We start from the raw sequence: 20,303 nt of genomic DNA on the forward strand, positions 1-20,303 counted from the left end.
TGCCTAGTCTCCAGTCTGTTCCAAGTTTGAAAAGGTAATTGAACTCTGTCTGTAATTACTGGATTAGACACAGATGGGCTCTGTACATTTCATGGAGGAAAGCACTGTTTTGATTCATTTTATGATTGCCTGTAATGTTGAACTTTTCAAAATGTACTTTCATCTGTTAAATGGTTTCTCAAATTCCCAGGGGTATATCTTCAATAACTGATGTTTTAAGCAATTTGGGCCTATCAGATCCTGTCTTTGAATGTAAATAAACTGCCCATTTTCTAGTATTATAAACGTGCATGTAGGTTAATAGCTACATCTCTTACATATTTTGAAAATTGCACTTTTTTGGAAAACTGAAAATTTTACTCAGCAACTGGTATATAGAAACTTTTAGAAATGCCATCTTTTAAGGTGAAAAATATCTACACAGGAATCAATAAATTATCCAATTAAACCATGAATGCTTTTGCTCATAACAGCAGTCAGACCAACTCCCTACAGTAATTGATAAAAGACAGGCTTTTCAGTAACTGATAAAACTTCTCTTCTAGGTTCCAATTCAGTAAGGTATGTAAACACATTCCTACTTTTAAACATTATTCACATGCTTAAAGTTAGACTTGTGCTTAAGCGTATTACAGAAATGAATCTTAAACACATTTTAACAGTGAGGTTTCCCTTCCAGTGAACCACCTCACCCCTCAAATCAACAAGAAAAATTGTGGAACATGACATGCCATCTGCTGACCATCACTGTTTACTTTGCCTGTATTTCATGAGTGAAATCCTGTCCTCACTGAAGTCAATGGTAATTTTGCCACTGACTTCAATAGGGCCAGGATTTCATATATCCTTCCCCCGTAACCCTTTGATTGTCTTGTCTATTTAGACTGTAAGCAGTTCACAAAAGAGACTATCTAGCTTCCTGTTATTCTATGCTTGTTAGTGCCCAGCACAGTAGAGCCCTGATTTTGTTTGGGAATCCTGGCCATTATTGTAGTACAAATAATTTAACAATAACCAATCAGAATGCTATGTAGCAGCAAAGACTGCAGCCTCAACACATAAAGGGAAAGATTATTTAAATAAAATAGGGTAGATTTTTATATTTTACTATTAATATCTCAGAAGTTGCACTTCAGCCTTTTTGTTCTATATAATAATCTTCCAAATAAAATACAAATGAGTTGTATATGAGCAAAAATACATGTAGGTCCTTATCCCATGAAGAGATCTGGTTGCGCTGACTCTTACACTCAAGCAGTTGCTTTTGCAGGATCAGACAAGATTGTCTACATAGGAATAGCTATTCCAGAATAACTCCCTAATTTCCATGTGTGGATGCTCTTATTCTGGAATAAGAGTGCTTTATTACACATGATCTTAATCCTTTGAAATAAGGCACTCTTATTCTGGAATAAAGTAGACTTAATCAGACATCGTTAATCCACTGCCTTATTTCACATTAATTTTTGTAGACAAGCTTTCAGAAAGTATTTCATCAAAGATTTAGGATCTAAGCACTGGTAATAAGGATAATATCAAATATGTTAATATAAACCCTCTTATCTCCATACAGGATGCTGAGAGAGGCTGGAAAGAATGGCATTTACTCAGGGAACTTAAATGTTTAATATTTTAATCATGTTACTTTCAAATGATTCTTCTCATTAAGGGCCAAACCCTGGTTGTTGAACTTCGAGGTAGCTACTACAAAAGCTTAAGTGGAAAGATGCTTTAAAATATACAAGAATAATGTTCATCATACAACTTCTAAGACAAAAACGTACCAATGTTCTAATGCATGGATTGTGTAATATATAGTGACAAAGTCCCATCGAAACCAGTAAGATTCTACTACAGGGGTCAGCAACCTTTCAGAAGTGCTGTGCCGAGTCTTAATTTGTTCACTCTAATTTAAGGTTTCGTTTGCCAGTAATACATTTTAACGTTTTTAGAAGGTCTCTTTCTATAAGTCTACAATATATAACTAAACTATTGTTGTATGTAAAGTAAATAAGGTTTTTAAATGTTTAAGAAGATTAACTTAAAATTAAAATTAAAATGCAGAGCCCCCCAGACCGGTGGCCAGGACCTGGGCAGTGTGAGTGCCACTGAAAATCAGCTTGTATGCTGCCTTCGACACGCGTGCCATAGGTTGCCTACCCCTGTTCTACTACTATATTTCGAAGATTAATTTAATTGCTGCACAATATGTATAAAGTAGTTGTTATGTTTTAGGAGTTAAAAAGCGTTCTGTCCACGAAAATGCCCTCATACAAGTAACAAAATTAAACACAAAGCAAAAAAAATTTCAAAAAGATGAAGAATCTTAAAAGATTTCTTTTGCTTTCTTTTTTGTAGTCATAGTTATTCAAAAACATTGACAACACAGCCACTCTTAGCCATATCTGGCCCTCAGACGTGCATGAATGACACCTATTGGTGTTATGGCAACTACTCACATGCACTCCAGAGCAGATTTAGACAATGAATATTTGTAACCATATTATTTCCTAGATCTCTCCTGGGTGCTTTCGACTACATTTCATTACAACTGGAATAATGTTCACGTGACTATCTATATGGGGTAGCATTGTTTAAAATAAACATATAAAAATACATCTCCCCCTCCATTCTAGGAAACAAAGGAAAAGGCTTCTTTTCAGCCCATCATTCTTAAGGGAAAAAAAAACTTTCTTTTTAAAAAAATGTACATTTTATTTTTCCTACACAATAAAATTATGCTAAGTAGTATTCCAAATGGACTGTGTGAACTCACAAACTACATCTAAAATGACTGTAATTTTGGGACGGAGACAAGAAATTTTCAAACAATGCTACCGTCATAGACCAGAGTATAGTGCACTTTATATGCCACAAAGCATAAGAATGGTAAATATGAAATAAAATTATATGCAAGGTCAGATTTTATTCAAACTGTTTAATTCTTAGATAAGTTCTTACAGTGTTCTCTTGATTCTTTACATCTTTGATTCTGTAATCAAAATACAGATGCAGCATCTGTGTTTTCATAAGTATTTCCCATCTGTAATATTATACAATGGGTTTTTAAGCAAAGTGAGAAATTAAGGTAAGGAAACTGAAAGAATATCATTGAATAAAACAAAATTCATATTTTAATCAGCCAGTTGCCCTTATTTTATTGCAGAATTGAATATCATGATCTTTTTAAGAGAAATGAGAAGTAGAATACACAAGAAAGGGATACCTGATACATGTATGAAACTGAGATGGTATGAAGACCAAAGCAGTTCAAAGGATATAATTATTTAATTCCCCCACCCCCCCTCGCTTCTCAGCTGAAATAAAACGATTAAATACTCTTTGGATTTGAGTATCTCCACTTATATTTATGTAGGAAGAAACCACAATACCAAACTATTACAGAAAATAAAGCTTTCTACAACTGACAGTTAAACTAGGTACAAGACTAAATTCAAGACCAGTACGGCTACATTAGAAATGCTTTAAATTAATGCATCGTTGCCTACTTCTCTTATTATTAAAATGAAGACAGAACATTCATAGATTCATAACTTCTAAGGCCAGACTAGAACATTATGCTTGTGATCAGAGGAAGGATGGTCCCAGGGTTACAACACTTGCCTGGGTCTCAAGAGACCTGGGTTCAATTCTTTACTCTGCCATAGACTTCCTGTGAGACCTGGAGCAAGTAATTTAATTTCTCTGTGCCTCAGTTCCACATCAGTACAGTGGGAATAATAGTACTTCCCTTCTTCCATGGATGTTATGAAGATAACTACATTAAAGACAGTGAGGCATTCTGAATAATAATGGGGACCATAGTACCGTAGGCAGATAGATGTAGTTTGACCTGCTAAATAACACGGGCCACAGAATCTCACACAGTAACTCCAACATCAGGCTCACACCTTCTGGCTGAACTACGGCAGACCTTTTAGAAAGATATCCAATCATGAATTAAAAAATTCAAGAGATGAAGTATCTACTACATCTCTAGGTTTCAAAGATTAATTGCCTTCATTGTTCAACATACACACTTTATTTCTAGTCGGAATTTGTCCAACTTCAGTTTCCAGCCACTGGATCATGTTATGCCTTTGAGAGATGAAAGAGCCCTCTACAATCAGAAATCTTCCCCCACAGAAGCTTCTACATCACAATCAAGTCACCTCCGAACCTCTTATTGGATAAGCTAATATGCTGACTTATTTAGTATCTCACTGCAAGATTTCTAGATCTCAGATGATTCTTGCAGCTTTTTTCTGAACCCCTTCCAATTCTTCAACATCCTTTTAAAAGTGGACAGAAGAACTGGACACAGTATTCCACTGCCTCATTAATGCCATATGCAGTGACAACATCATCTCCCTACTTCTACTCAATATTTCCCTGCTTATTTTATTAAACTAGATTTTTAAATTAAATCTTAAGGTTTAAAAACATAATATTATTTCAGTTTCTTCAATCAGTATAGCTTAAATAGGCCAGGTTCTGCTCTCATGTACTTTACGATGAAGTCAATAAAAGCAGTATTTGCACATCTCCCAGTACAAGTTGGCCTACAAATCTTTGAACACTTTCAATAAATCCTTTAGATAATGAAATCTGCTGTACTCCAATTTAAATCTACGTGGTGAAACTCTTCACCTCCCCGAATAATACAACAAAAATTATACTACATATATTATCCAGGTGGATCTGTCTAGAGTACAATATAGAATAAAAGCTGAAGAAAAAATAAATGAAAAATAATCAAAAATTTGTAGCTTTCATTTAAAAATAAAACCTTTGTAACCAAGTTCTGAAAGAATATCCCAAGAACATGCACATCTGTTTAATATTACAAGCCAACTGTCAACATCCTAAGTGAAGTTTTAATTTAATATTTTTTCTTTCTTGATGTTTTACCTTTAATCAATGCCTCGTGAGAGTATCAGCTTTCTACAAGAAACTGTTAAATATAAAGAAATGTTATTGTAGCATGTTTATAAAATCATAGTTCGAGAACTTTTTATTTTTCTAAAACCTGACCACAACTTAATTATCCGCAGGACATTCCAAACTCACAATTGCAAGCTCCAGTTCCCAAGCAATTTTAAACAATATCTACTGTACAGGACATAGGGTATTCCAAATACCACAACATGGTTATATTTCCAAAAGTCAGCATTAGGGCCCTTAAACCTGGTTTTTATTTTCAATAAATATTTGTTTCTCCACAAATCTTTAAATGGTTATCATCATGATCACGTTTTTATTTCACATGTCAGTTTGCTATCTCAGTTATTTGTTTTTACAATTAAAGTAAGCTAGATTTTTCTATCTTTACATAATATATTACCTCCAGTTCAAAGAGTTTTGTAAGAGACCTATTCAACTCTCACCTCCATTGCTCACACTCTTCCCCTAATCAAATAAAAATCAAAGAAATTCCCAGGCAAAAACTTTGTAAACCTGGAGTTAAGTTTGAAAGAATGTGTCACTTAGTTCAGCCAAAAAACCCTCTAAAAAGAATGCTGGAGTTTCCTCAAATGACAGAAACACTAGAAAGCTTGGAAATTCCAAGTTAAGTTTCCACTTTACAACAACTCCCAAACTATCTGAAGGTATGCAAATACACACATAATCCAATTACTCAAGCAACCTTAGCTCTGCATGCATAGTGCCAGTCTGAAAATAACCAGAAATTCTGAAACTGTCATGAGAGGTGGTTGGAAATTTTCCAAGACAACGTTTTTCACTCAGAAAATGCTGATTCTTCACATTTGAAATTTTCCATGGAAACCTGTCAGTTTCTACAAAAATTCCAACAGAAACTTGTCTGGTTTCTTGCTCACCCACTCACCCACCTCCCTGTCTCCTCAGACGCCCACCTGGTGGGATGCTATGGGGCTGGAGCTCAGCAGCTCACCTAATGGGCTATTGCAGAGGCAGAGCTCATGGAGCCAGGCATTCCAGTGTCCTGGGGAGGATATTCTGCTTTGAAAACACCAAAACATTCCCACAGTGGGAATATTTCAGTGTTTCCAAAATGAAATATTGCAGAATTTCACTTCCACAAAAAATGTCCAGGGTTTGGCTTTTCAGCCCGATTCAGGTTAACAAAATTTCCAAAACTTTGAAATTTTTTTTACAGTAGTGAAATTCAGTTTGCAGCCAGCTCAAAGCCTTCTACATCAGAGTTTCAACTCTTCAGTGACCACAAAACATTAAGACTTTTGCTCTTAATCTTCGTGAATCTGTCTGATTAACTGATATGCTTTTTCTCAGAGTTTCTGGGGGATATGACTACACTGCACACTAAGCCTAGGCTCTGTCCCTAGTTTGAGCACAAGCCTCCCTTCACAGGTCACGCCGCATACCAGAATCAGATAAAATCCACAACACCCCAGGAGAAAAAAAAACAGTCAACCAAACAAGGAAATACCTGACAGATGGGATTCAAGTAGTGATTCTGCACAAGTTCATTTTTTCATATTTATCTACATCTAAGCACTTATATGGCCTCCAAGACACCTTAATATATATTAAAAATAGATAACCGGGTGAAAACATTTTTTAAAATTTCATCCATTGTGGGCTTCATCATGAGGACTTTACTTACGAGGAAAACAATACTTAGGAGGGGAATGGATTACCTTTAAATGTATTTGTTTTTTCAAAGATGTGAGATAAAATATTTGCATAAACAGAACAGAAAGCAGAAACTTAAACTTGAGTACATGAGGTACATGCATTTGTACTGCTATCCCTGCCCCTAAACAAAGGGAAAGATGGAAGCCGAGTCAGAATGAAAGGGTGAGAACGGGAAAACAAACACCGGAAAGGTTGGCACCTGACAACTATGAAGTGTTATTTTTTGGAGACAGAAAGGTTTGTCACCACTGCCCTGAAACCAGGAAAACTTATGATTTCAGTAAAGTAGCCCCTATTATCATTCTAAGCAATTATTTTAAACTGTAATATTTTAACTATTAGAAACATTTTTCAAAAATTGTTGGCAACCCCCCCCCCAACCCACAATTTTACCCTTTAATTGCTCTAACTGCTAAAGATGTAATTCCAATCCTTGATCTATTTATTCTCCACCTTGAAAAACATTTTACAGGTGTACTGGCATGGAGATCACAAGACAAAGAACATTACACAGTATTTTACTATCATATAATATCTCTTCATCAATGCTGAAACAAAAAGAATTTTAATCCATTAGACGCCAAAAAATACAAGGAAACAGCTTGACATTGAAATTTCACCCTAGCATATAATTATGGTGATAAAAGCAATTCCAGAGATACTGCAGCATAAATGTTACCTGAGCACATATTGACAGCAAATATTTATTACTATTTGTTTACATAATACAGTTCTTTGGTTTTTCAGTTTGAATGCCCACATCTTAAGTACTTCCTATTCACGTGCCTTTGTACCTGTGTTGAGAGAGACAATTTGACAACCAAAAACTCCCATTTTGTTTCTGACAAAATTTAAATGTATAATCACTGCTACAGTCCTAAACTACACTAGAACAATTGTATTTCTGATAATATGGTAAAAGTTTCACAGCACAAAGTTCCTAAGATCTATGATCTCTCTGACAGTATGTTAGTCAAAGAAAGGAAACCGCTTCGGCCTGCCTCTGTATTCAACAGATTCTATGGTGAACAGCATTCTACAAATGCCCAAGACAAATAGGGTATCCCTTCCTGCCTCATCATGATTTTTTTTACATCAACATAGTATAAAACTAAAATGTGGGACATATGCTATACGCATCTATAAAAGTACAGGCCTAGCTCCCCTCCCCTAACTTATTTAAAATAAGAAAAGAGAGAAATGATAATCTTCAGATCTCTCCTGAAGAAGAAAAAGAGCCGAGGTATTCCCAAAGCAAGCAAGATCTGGGGGAAAAAAACTCTTCAGTGGACAAATCTCCAAAGAATGAAGCAGGTTTTCTGTTTGCTCAGCTAAATTTCAAATTTTATTTTTGTCTTTTTCATGAGTTCTTTAACTGCAGAATCCAAATTGCCAACAATATGAACATAACAGAAGTGGTCAAAATGGTCAGCCCATCCTACTCCCAAAATTTAGAGATACATAACATCTGCCAGAATAATAAAAAATAAAGCATAACAAACAGAATTCACTGACCTAAAAGTTTTCTTAAGTTTTTCCTTGCTTCTCCTTCTTCATTCCCTTTTTCTTTCCTCCCATTTCAGATCCATTCTATCACTCTCCACACCATTTTCTGTTTTCTCCCTCATTTTCTTTCTCTCTTTTGTCCTATTTGTTGTGTCCATCTCCCTACTCTGTGTGTTCAATTGTCTCTCCTCCTCTTCTGTTCTCTCTAGCTCCCTGGATCTCACTCAGTATTCTACCTTCTCTCCAGTCCTCCCCTCTCTCTCTCTCTGTGCCTGTCTTTCCCTATCACTCTGTTCCTCCATTTAAGTTCACTCCCCTTCTGCTCCCTCTGAGGCTCTCTCCCCAGTCTCTTGTTTCTCCCTTTCCTGGGGTTCATCCCCTGCCACAAGTCGTGCCTGCTTCCGAGGACAGCAAGAGGCCAAATCCTCCCTTCTTCCCCAATCCACTATGTGCTAGAAGCCTGTCACTGGGCCTCCACTGAACTTATCCTGTACTTGTGGCAAGATGTCAAGTCCGCAACTCAGAGGAGAAGCCAATTCAACTGCTAGCCAGCAGCTGAAAAGAGTTTACAGTTGCTCTAACTCCGCCAACAGAATCCTAGAGAGTTCCTCCCACAGTTAAAACCCAGTAAAAAAAAAAAATCCACTCACCCCTCTCATCCAAAAAATATTAAAAAAAATCAGTGACCCAGGGGTATCAAAGCTGGCCCTGGAAGACTAAAATGAGGGGATGGGGAGGAATGGATATCCGCCACCACAGAGGGCATATGCCCTCAGAATACTGAGTGGCAGACTTGGAATACTTTTGGATGCTTCACTGCCACGGGACGGTTGATCAGCCACACTGGCAAAAATAACTAGCAACTCGGGGGGGGGGGGGGGGTTACCCTAATTTTCAGCCCTGTCATTTACTTTATATTGAGAAAACAACTTATGGGGTTAGGAGTTTACTTTTCTTTTCTTTTTTTAAAGGTAGCTGACTTTGAACTGACATTTTTAAGAGATCCCAAAAATAAGGGCACTCATAACTACATCCTCCAAAGACTGACCCTGTATACTCACCACTATTTCTTAAATGAATTTGGCTGAAACCAGAAACAGTCACATGGGGACCATCAGCTGATTGAATGAAAGCTTTTTATTGTACTCTGAAATCATTTTAATATCTTTCTTATATTATTTTCTCTTACTGCTTTTCATTCTTTCTTCCTCAGCACTTTTAATATGATCTTCATAGCTTCCCTCAATCTTTTAGGACAAAATTCTTCTCTAAGAAGAATGGAGGGAATGCAATGGGGAGGTTGAAAAATAAAAAAGAATCAGGCTGATAATAAATCAGATACCACTTTCAACCTCAGTTATGAAGCAGAATCTGACATTCATGCTGGAAAGAGATGCATTTAAATAGTGCTGAAAAAAATGTACAATTTGGAATCACTCAAAAGATAAAAGGTTGTGTGCTAGTACTGTACAAAACACAGCATTATCAAAAAATATGTTATGAACTTTTTAATAGTTAGAAGAGGGAGAAATAAATCTGTTTTTTTCCTAATGACCTCAGCTATGAGCCCAATTTATTAGACTCTAGCTCATTACCGACAGTTAAAAAAAGTGAACTAAAAATAACTTGTAGTCCAAAATTGGTCATATTAATTAATTTCTACTAAAGAGTATAATTGGCAATACCAAGAACACTATATAATACATTTGCAGGCATATGTTCTCTTTTGGGAATTATTAGGTAATCATTAGAGTCAAGTCTATAAACGGAACAGTAAATCTCTTTAAGATTATATATATTATATAAAGGATTCTAACAACTTCAGTTCTGACATTTTTGGTAGTATTTGTTGTCCCATAGTCTCTTTCTGATGAGATTTCATAGCACTAGTTCTTATGGTGCATTTCATCACAGAATAACTAATTAACTGTGATGAAACAGACTCAGTTCTGATGTCATCTCAATTTTCTCATAGATTTAAATGAAATTAGTCTCATGAGCAGGGGTTTTCAGAATTAGGCCTCGTCAATTATTATATCCTACATCAAGCCTGAACTTTTAGCAAATATAGTACTGTATTAACATACGTAAAGTGTAAAGGAACTCATGATGCTATGGTATCAGTAGCTTCCTTTAGTAAACAACCTAATTTTCCTAGCATATAGACCAGGCCTCTGTCTCATCCACCACAGAAGTTGGTCCAATAAAAGATCTTATCTCACTCACCTTCTCTCTCCTATATCCTGGGACTAACATGACTGCAACAACCCTGCAAACATTATTAAACTATTGTAATATATGAGTAACAGCTATCTTGTTTGAAATCTAGATCCAGTTAGCTAGACTAGAAGTGTTCTATTTCCGCCTGTTGTTGCTGCTGATTACATACTGTGACTGTGTCCACATATGTTGTTCTTAGACCCCCTTCAAATCAATAAAGAATAGTCTGATGTAGATGTTTTAATACCATTTGGGCCATTTGGTTTTACCTATAACAAGTCCAAGAGACTGCTTTGCTGTAAGTGTATGCTGGATTTTGGTTTTGGTTTTTTATGTTATGGAAAAACTATCATCACTCCAATGCTACAGGACAACGAGAACTTTTTACCAACGTCAATATATCACGGAAGACAGGTGGGTTGGTTGTTAAAAGCTTTGTTAGACATGCATATACACCGTCATTTGTTATGGATTTGTACTTAAGTGTAATTTCAGACACTAAACTGCTGAGATCGGGAACTTTTCTTTTCCTCCTTACTCAGTACCTGTATAAAGCAGTCTAGCATATTTTTGATGTGTACATTGGCCCATTATGGCAATTCTTTAAAAAAAAAAATCATTAAATCATGTAAACTGAAAATACCCCATCACATGAATTTTGTTATGTGCACCAATATGAAGGTGACGTGTGTCTCACATAACAAAATTCATTCCACACATGGACGTAAAAAATTAGAGGGAACACTGGTGTTTGCCATCTTCCATGTGTCTTACTAGTATCTGGGAGACTTTGACACTTCCCTTAAAAATGGAGTCTTCAAGGACTCCTACAAAGTGAACATATACTGTTTTCTCATAAACATCCTTCTTTTCAATTATTGGAAGGAAAGCGAAATACAAACCTGCAAATGTTCTGTAAATTGGTAACACTGATATCCTGGGAAACCTAGCTGTGGCAACAATCTCTGTGAGCAGTTGTGTTTCATTCCTATATCAATCCAGCAAATATTCACTGGTGATGAGGCTAGGCATGTTCCCCATTTGGATGTCTCTTAAAGTTTATTGAATGTTTCTGAATGTATGCATTGTAATGGGTACATACATTATTTCCTTAGCTCTACTCTAATTTCCAGTTTTAATCATTACTGTGATTAATTAACCGATTAATCTTTTTGGGGGTTTCCCTTAATAAGGGAAATAAGAATTGTACTAGGGTGTGTGGGGTATTGATAATCAGTGGTTCACAGTCATGCTGGAAGGGCATAACAAGTGGAGTCCCACAGAGATCAGTTCTGGGTCCGGTTCTGTTAAATAATGGCACAGAGAGGTCACTTATAAAGTTTGTGGACGATACCAAGCTGGGAGGGGTTGCAAGTGATTTGAAGGATAGGATTAAAAATCAAAATGACTTCGACAAACTGCAGAAATGGTCTAAAGTAAATAGGATGAAATTCAACAAGGACAAATGCAAAGTGCTCCATTTAGGAAGGAACAATCAGTTGCACACATACAAAATGGGAAATGACTGCCTAGGAAGGAGTACTGCGGAAAGAGATCTGGAGGTCATTGTGGATCACAAGCTAAATATAAATCAACAGTGTAACACTGTTGCAAAAAAAGCAAACCTTATTCTGGGATGTATTAGCAAGAGTGTTGTAAGCAAGGCATGAGAAGTAATTCTTCCACTCTATTCCACACTGATTAGGCCTCAGCTAGAGTATTGTGTCCAGTTCTGAGTGCCGCATTTCAGGAAACGTGGACAAACTGGAGAAAGTCCGAAGAAGAGCAACAAAAATGATTAAAGGTCTAGAAAACATGACTTATCAGGGAAGATTGAAAAAATTGGGTTTGTTTAGTCTGGAAAAGAAAAGATAAAGGGGATATGATAATAGGTTTCAAGTACATAAAAGGTTGTTACAAGGAGGAGGGAGAAAAATTGTTGTTCTTAACCTCTGAGGATAGGACAAGGAGCAATGGGCTTAAATTACATTATGGGAGATTTAGGTTGGACATTAGGAAAAACTTCCTGTCAGGTGGTTAAGCACTGGAATAAATTGCCTAGGGAGGTCATGGAATCTCCATCATTGGAGATTTTTAAGAGCAAGTTAGACAAACACCTGTCAGGGATGGTCTAGATAATACTTAGTCCTGCCATGAGTGCAGGGGACTGGACTAGATGACCTCTCAAGGTCCCTTCCAGTTCTATGAGTCTATGAAAGGCAATATAAGCAAAATGCTTAAAGGTTCAAAATGTAGCCACCATATGTTATTTACACTAAGAATATTTCTGTTCTACTGCAGTTAATACTTGAGATGCATAAACAATTGGGCTCCAATAGACAATTGAATTCCTGTGCTGACCCAAGGCAGCTGCCAGTGTTTTTTCTGTAGAATCTTGTTCTAACACAAATGATTGTGAATAGTCATGCTGAACCAATACAGGAGCCGAGACTAATGCCCATTTCAATTTAGTGACTGCTTCAGTCAATTGAAGGTTTGAGTTCCAGTACCTTTTTTAATTCAAGTATGTAAGGGAACAGCTATTTCTGCATATTCAAGTATAAACTCCTGAGAAAATCCTCTCATTCCCAGAAATTGCACTGTTTCAGTACAGTTTAAATTCATAATTTAACAAGCATTTTAGAAAACACCCCAACAAAATCATTTTGCAAAATATTAATAATATGCTTTTTCTTTGAACAGTGTAACTGATCAGTGTGGATTTTCAAGATTTTTAATGCCCCGTAGCTGGCAAGTTATGCCATAAGGATAACAACTCATTCGGCTGAGGGATCAGCCATTTACAATTTTAAAATAAACCTAATAAAGGCCTTTTTATCTTTAACTGAAAACGTGTGATACCACAAAAAATAAAAATATATACTTATAATTATGCACAAATTAAATTTTTGTTGCAAACATAAAACCCAAAATAAAAAGAAAAAATTTAAAGCCAGTTTCCACTGCAGAAGGCCAGTCCATCATGGTCTCTCTCTCTTGCTGCCATTCTTGCATCAGACCCAACCTTCACCCTGGCGAGAGTGCTGTGGCGACAGTGGTCATTGAAGCGAAAGCTTGGGTTTGGGAGGAGTTTGGAAAGACCATGGAGAATGACGGTCTCCAAGGTGTCACCCACTACCAGTCAACTCTGTTGTCAAGTTTCCTGCCTGCCAAACAAGGACACTTCCACTTGCCTAGGCAGCACTCATGCTATTGCCCAGAAGCCTGGAACATGAAGTTTTCTGGTGCTTATTACTACAGTTTTAAGTGGTTTAAGATGAGTGTGTTCCTGGAGACAACCTTCTAGTTTTGATGAAGTCAAATTACCACCACAATTTTATGAATTATCTTAAAACTAACAAAATAGTATTTAAATGGGATTTTAATTTAAGAATATTACCACCTATACTAGACCATAAAATCTTGGTTTATAAATAACTGGATAGAAAGATCACTACTATTTTTTACAAAAATATTTATTTCAGAGACTTTCTCGCTCCCACCTCTAAATCCATGCTTCTGCAAATCACTGATATTGTCAAAAGTAAAATATTCCTGTGACATTACGCCAAAATGTGCAACTCTGTGGATACCTTCCAGCAAAAGCATCACAACATTTTCATTTCTTAACAATACATTTTCTCTCTAATATACATATTTTTGTTTCCAATAATTGCAGGTTATATATTTAATTTATATATATCAGGTCACTCCAGCTCTAGTGCATGTAGGTACAACTCCACTGACTTCAATATTTAAACCAAGATTGAATTTAGCCTATTAAATTTATTTTTTAAAAAGCACAACTCCAGAAACAAACATTCCTCTGTTTGTTGATTTTAAAAAGTGGCACTTCACTACAGCTGTTCAGATGGTTGGAATGACAGACTAAATCCCAAAGAGGGAGATTAATGAACAGAAGGCAGGTATGGCTGTCAAACGGTTCACGGTGAATACAATTTATCACATGGTATATCACTATACCTGTATGGGGTGTAACAGTTATCTGCACACAGAACATACACTATACATAAATCTGCAACCCAGCTATGCGTGAGTAGTGGTCGAGAAAACCACTGATAGTGTGTGTGGCCCCAGTTCTGAAAAACTGCCGGTAACTAGGCACATACTAGAACTACTTACGTGTAGTTCTTCAGTATCGCCTATGCCACTATTCATATTAATAAATTTACACTTATGCATAAATGTTTGCCAGAGCAGGGCCTACAGAAAAGGAGATGACTCTGTCTTTGGAAATTCTGGTCCTTGCAGGCAACAGAATCAGCACCAATGAGTATAGACTACTAATGAGTATAGACTAGAGGCTATATAACATCACCAAAGACTATGTGTCATTATTATGAGCAATATGCATGTCTTACTAAGGATCTGCCAACTCACTTGGGAGAGGGATTAGTTTAAAAGCGATAATGTCAACCTGAAAACTAGTCTTTCTTTTTTTAAAGCCTTGAGAGTAGTTTTAGGTTCTCCTGGGGCCCCACACCAAACGCTGAGAGTTTTACAATCATATTGTTTACTATTATTTTATTTATTCTAATGTTTTCTCTCTCTCGTTTTCTTGCGTGAAAGTTGCACACAAACAACAGAAAATAAACGACCACTGGGCAGATTTTTCAGAAGTGCCTGGCCAGCACCTGGGTCTTTGTGGGAACTGAATCTTTTAAAAGCCTCCTCCTAAAACCCTCATCCTGCAATCTGAGCCGCGAGGCGAGGACAGAGCCTTGCAGAGCCACCGATGGACTCCATGGGCACCGCAGCTGGCAGGGCGAAGGGGCTATAAAGGGAAAAGAGATCAGTGCCTGGAGGGTTGCCAAGTGCACGAAGTGAAAGGGGGAGAAGGGGAGAAGAGGAGAGACATCCCCCCCCCCCCCCCATCACTCTGGCCGGCACTAATCTGCGGGTCACCTGTAGCTGCGGAGAGGGGCTGGCCGGGGGTTCGGGGAGAGGCCCCTGTGCAGACGGGGCTGTTGGCTGTTACTACTATTACCCCATAACCATCTTCCTCCCCGGACTCCAGGGTCCCCTCCCGGGGCAGGCCCTACGCCGGCCCCCGCACTCACCACCTCGCGGGCCCGGCAGGAGAAGTCGCTCTTGGGCCGCTGGCTGCCCCGCTTGAGCAGCTCATCCCTGGGGCTCTCGCCGGCCGCGACCCCCAGCGCCTTGTTCCGAGTCTTCACCGTCTTCACGCTGGCTTTGAACAGCAGCGTGATGTCCACGGCCATGGCGCCCCGCTGCCGCCGCCGGCCCGACCCGCTCTCACCGACCGCCAGCCAGACACGCCGGCCGGCCCCGAGTCCCTCCGCACAGTCCTCCCCGCACAACCTGGCCCGCCGTGCGGCGTTCCGCCGCCTTATCCGGCCGGCCCCGGCGCAGCGCCAGGGGAGAGAAACCAGCGCCAGCTCTAGTCCCAGCTGAGACCCCCGCCCACGGTGCCCCTGCACTGCCCCAGTGTGTGTCTATGGGGGGGTGAGCCCCTAGGGAGACCCTGCATTGCCCCAGTGTGTGTGTTTGTGTGGGTAAACCCCCAGGGAGACCCTGCACTGCCTCAGAGTGTGTCTATGTGGGGGGTGAGCCCCCAGGGAGACCCTGCACTACCCCAGTGTGTGTCGGGGGGGGTGAGCCCCCAGGGAGACCCTGCACTACCCCAGTGTGTGTCTGGGGGGGTGAGCCCCCAGGGAGACCCTGCACTGCCTCAGAGTGTGTCTATGTGGGGGGTGAGCCCCCAGGGAGACCCTGCACTACCCCAGTGTGTGTCTGGGGGGGGGGTGAGCCCCCAGGGAGACCCTGCACTGCCTCAGAATGTGTCTATGTGGGGGGTGAGCCCCCAGGGAGACCCTGCACTACCCCAGTGTGTATCTATGTGGGGAGTGAGCCCCCAGGGAGACCCTGCACTGCCTCAGAGTGTGTCTATGTGGGGGGTGAGCCCTCAGGGAGACCCTGCACTACCCCAGTGTGTGTCTATGTGGGGCGTGAGCCCCCAGGGAGACCCTGCATTACCCCAGGGTGTGTCTATGTGCGGGGTGAGCCCTCAGGGAGACCCTGCACTACCCCAGTCTGTGTCTGGGGGGGGGTGAGCCCCCAGGGAGACCCTGCACTGCCTCAGAGTGTGTCTATGTGGGGGGTGAGCCCCCAGGGAGCCCCTGCACTGCCCCAGTGTGTGTCTATGGCAGGGTGAGCGCCCAGGGAGACCGTGCCCTATCCCAGTGTGTGTCTGTTAAGTATAAGTCCCAATTCTGGACCTTAGCGTCCAAAATATGGGTACTAGCATGAATTCCCCTAAGCTTAATTACCAGCTTAGATCTGATAGGCTGCCACCAATCAGGAATTTTTAGGGCCTGATACCCTCTGGTCCCCCCGAAACCTTCCCAGGGGACCCCAAGACCCAGATTCCTTGAGTCTCACAACAAAGGGAAATAAGCCATTCCCTCCCCCCTCCCATCTTCCTCCCAGCTCCTTCCCACCCTGGGAACATTAGGAGATCGCCTGATTCAACTTTTTGAATCACCAAACCGAGAGGAGTGTTACCTTCCCCCTCACCCAGAGGCAATACAAGCTGCGTGAATACAACACAAAGAGAAAATTTATCCTTCCCTTCTCCCCACCAATTCCCTTGAACCTTAACTAGGAGAAAAAAATTAAACAGGTCTTAAAAAGCAAAACTTTTAATAAAAAAGAAAGAAAAAAGTAAAAGGTTTATCTCTGCACTTTAGATGGTAAACAGTTACAGGGTCTTTGAACTTATAAAAACTAGAAAGAAACTTTCTCCAGCAGAAACACAATTTAAGCTACTTCCAGCAATTTAAGCTACAGGCCAGCAAGAACACATATGTAAATGAAAAAAAAACAAATTAAAAGACTATGACCACCTTTTCTTACTCACAATTCTGAATAGATAAGAGACTGTAGCAGGGAGACTGGCAGAAACCTAGCTGCACCTCTAGTCCCGTCCAGGACCCAGAGAGAACAAAGCCAAACCCAAAACCCACAAACAAAGGCTTCCCTCCCATGAGATTTGAAAGTATCTTGTCTTCTGATTGGTCCTCTGGTCAGGTGTTTGGGGTCCCTGTTTGTTAACCCTTTACAGGTAAGAGAGACATTCACCCTTAACTATCTGTTTATGACACGCCCCCCAAATCGCAGACAGTGGGGAAACCTCACTGGCGGTGATTTCTTCCTATAACTTTAGAATAAACAGATGAATACAACACATGTACCTTTACATATACTACTAAGTATGTAAACTACAAGACTTTCTACATTTTAAGGACAAATTTTAACCAGTGGATTCTGGGAAACTTTCACGAGAGAGTGCATCAGCTACTTTGTTAGAAGCTCCTGAAATGTATTGAATTTTAAAATCAAAATTTTGGAGCGCTAAACTTCATCGAAGCAGTTTTTTGTTGTTCCCCTTGGCAGTATGAAGCCACTTTAGCGCAGCATGGTCGGTCTATAGCTGGAACCGCTGTCCCCAAACGTATGGGCGTAGCTTTTCCAGGGCGTACATAATGGCGTAGCATTCCTTTTCACTGACTGACCAGTGACTTTCCTTCTCAGATAGTTTCTTGCTGAGAAACACGACAGGATGGAAATTGTGATCCGGTCTTTCCTGCATGAGAACTGCTCCTATACCACGCACAGATGCATCTGTGGTTACTAGGAATGGCTTGTCAAAGTCCGGGGCCATTAGCACAGGGTTAGACATGAGCGTTGCTTTAAGTTGGGTAAAGGCCTTTTGACACTTATCAGTCCACTTAACTGCATTCAGCTGGGTCTTTTTGGTCAGGTCGGTCAGTGGGGCAGCGATTTGGCTGTAATGTGGTACAAATTGCCTGTAATACCCGGCCAAACCTAAGAAGGATTGGACCTGTTTTTTGGATTTTGGGACAGGCCACTTTTGGATAGCATCCACCTTGGCCTGAAGGGGGTTTATGGTACCTCGACCCACCTGGTGTCCCAGGTAAGTTACTCTGTTTTGGCCTATTTTACACTTTTTGGCCTTGACAGTTAGTCCAGCCTGCATGATGCGCTCAAAGACCTATTCCAGGTGTTTTAGGTGTTCGGGCCAGGAGTTAGAAAAAATGGCCACATTATCGAGGTAGGCAACTGCATATTTGCCCAGTCCTGCTAGTAGACCATCTACCAGCCTCTGGAAGGTGGCGGGTGCATTTCGCAGCCCGAAAGGAAGCACATTAAATTCATACACCCCTGCATGGGTGATGAATGCTGACCTCTCTTTGGCAGGGTCATCTCGCGATACTTGCCAGTACCACTTGGTTAAGTCTATTGTAGAGATGAACTGGGCACGTTCCGACTTTTTCAATAGCTTATTGGTGAGTGGCATTGGTTAGTTGTCTGGACGAGTTACCGCATTTAGCTTACGGTAGTCCACGCAAAAGCGTATTTCCCCATTTGGTTTGGGTACCAGAACCACTGGAGATGCTCATGCAGTGGTAGATGGGCGGATTATACCCATCTGTAGCATGTTCTGGATCTCCCGTTCTATAGCAGCTTGGGCATGAGGAGACACCCGGTAGGGTGGTGTTTTAATGGGGTGAGCATTATCTGTGTCAATGGAATGGTATGCCTGTTCAGTCAGTCCTGGGGTGGCTGAGAACAATGGGCGAAGCTAGTGCACAGCTTCTTGATTTGTTGCCGCTGCAGACATTTCAGTGTGGTTGAGAGGTTCACCTTTTCTATACCACCGTTTTTTTTTTCTTTGTAGTAGACACCGTCAGGCCACTCAGCGTGATCTCCTCCCTGGACTGTAAACTGACAAACCTGTAAGTCTCTGGAATAAAAGGGCTTGAGAGAATTAACATGGTACACTCTGGGCTTTAGGGAGGAATGAGGAAAGGCTACGAGGTAGTTAACAGCTCCCAGGCGCTCTTGGACCGTGAATGGCCCTTTCCATGATGCTTCCATCTTATGGGCCTGTTGCGCCTTCAAGACCATACCTGGTCTCCTACCTTGAAGGAACATTCTCTGGCATGTCTGTCATACCAGGCCTTTTGTTCTATCTGAGCATCCTTTAGGTTTTCTTTAGCAAGGGCTAAAGAGTGTCGGAGGGTGTTTTGTAGGTTGCTTACAAAGTCCAGAATGTTAGTCCCTGGAGAAGGCGTAAACCCCTCCCATTGCTGCTTCACCAACCGTAATGGCCCCTTAACCTCGTGGCCATATACAAGTTCAAACGGTGAAAACCCTAAACTGGGATGTGGTACAGCCCTGTAGGCAAACAGCAACTGCTGCAACAGTAGGTCCCAATTATTGGAGTATTCGTTGACGAATTTATGTATCATGGCCCCCAAAGTTCCATTAAACCTTTCCACCAGGCCATTGGTTTGATTGTGGTACGGGGTGGCAACCAAGTGGTTCACCCCATGAGTTTCCCACAGTTCTTTCATGGTCCCTGCCAGGAAATTAGATCCTGAATTTGTAAGGATGTCGGAGGGCCAACCTACCCTGGCAAAAATGTCTGTTAGGGCCAGGCACACAGTGTTAGCCCTGGTGTTGCCTAGAGCTACTGCTTCCGGCCATCGGGTAGCAAAGTCCACGAAAGTCAGTACGTATTGCTTTCCTTTGGGTGTCTTTTTTGGAAAGGACCCAGAATATCCACAGCTACTCGCTGAAATGGGACCTCAATTATGGGGAGTGGCTGGAGAGGGGCCTTGACCTGGTCTTGGGGTTTTCCCACTCTTTGGCATACCTCACAAGACCGGACATGGCAACGTCCTTGCCCATCCCCTCCCAGTGGAAGGACTTCCCCAACCGGTCCTTGGTTCTGTTCACCCAGCATGGCCACTGGGATGATCATGGGCTAAGCTTAAGAGATTTTTCCTGTACTTAGTTGGAACCACCAACTGTTTTTGCGGATGCCAGTCTTCCTGGTGTCCACCAGAAAGAGTCTGCTTGTATAAAAG

The 20,303-nt window shown here is 40.6% G+C and overlaps 1 protein-coding gene across 6 annotated transcripts in view; it reads right to left on the bottom strand.

The window, feature by feature from the left end:
• The window catches only part of STX18 (syntaxin 18), a 120,588-nt gene extending 104,914 nt beyond the window's left edge, over positions 1-15,674 (bottom strand). For 4 of the 6 annotated variants that reach the window (XM_050947898.1, XM_050947896.1, XM_050947897.1 and 1 more), the window contains exon 1: positions 15,447-15,674. In XM_050947898.1, coding sequence (XP_050803855.1) covers positions 15,447-15,608 — 162 coding nt within the window. In that variant the 5' untranslated portion in view covers positions 15,609-15,674. The remainder of the gene's footprint in view (positions 1-15,446) is intronic. The other 2 variants (XM_050947899.1, XM_050947900.1) reach the window with 2 other exon arrangements.
• Between the last annotated feature and the right edge of the window lie 4,629 nt (positions 15,675-20,303).

Source organism: Gopherus flavomarginatus, chromosome 3, assembly GCF_025201925.1.
Source record: "Gopherus flavomarginatus isolate rGopFla2 chromosome 3, rGopFla2.mat.asm, whole genome shotgun sequence".
Taxonomy (NCBI): Eukaryota; Metazoa; Chordata; order Testudines; family Testudinidae; genus Gopherus; species Gopherus flavomarginatus.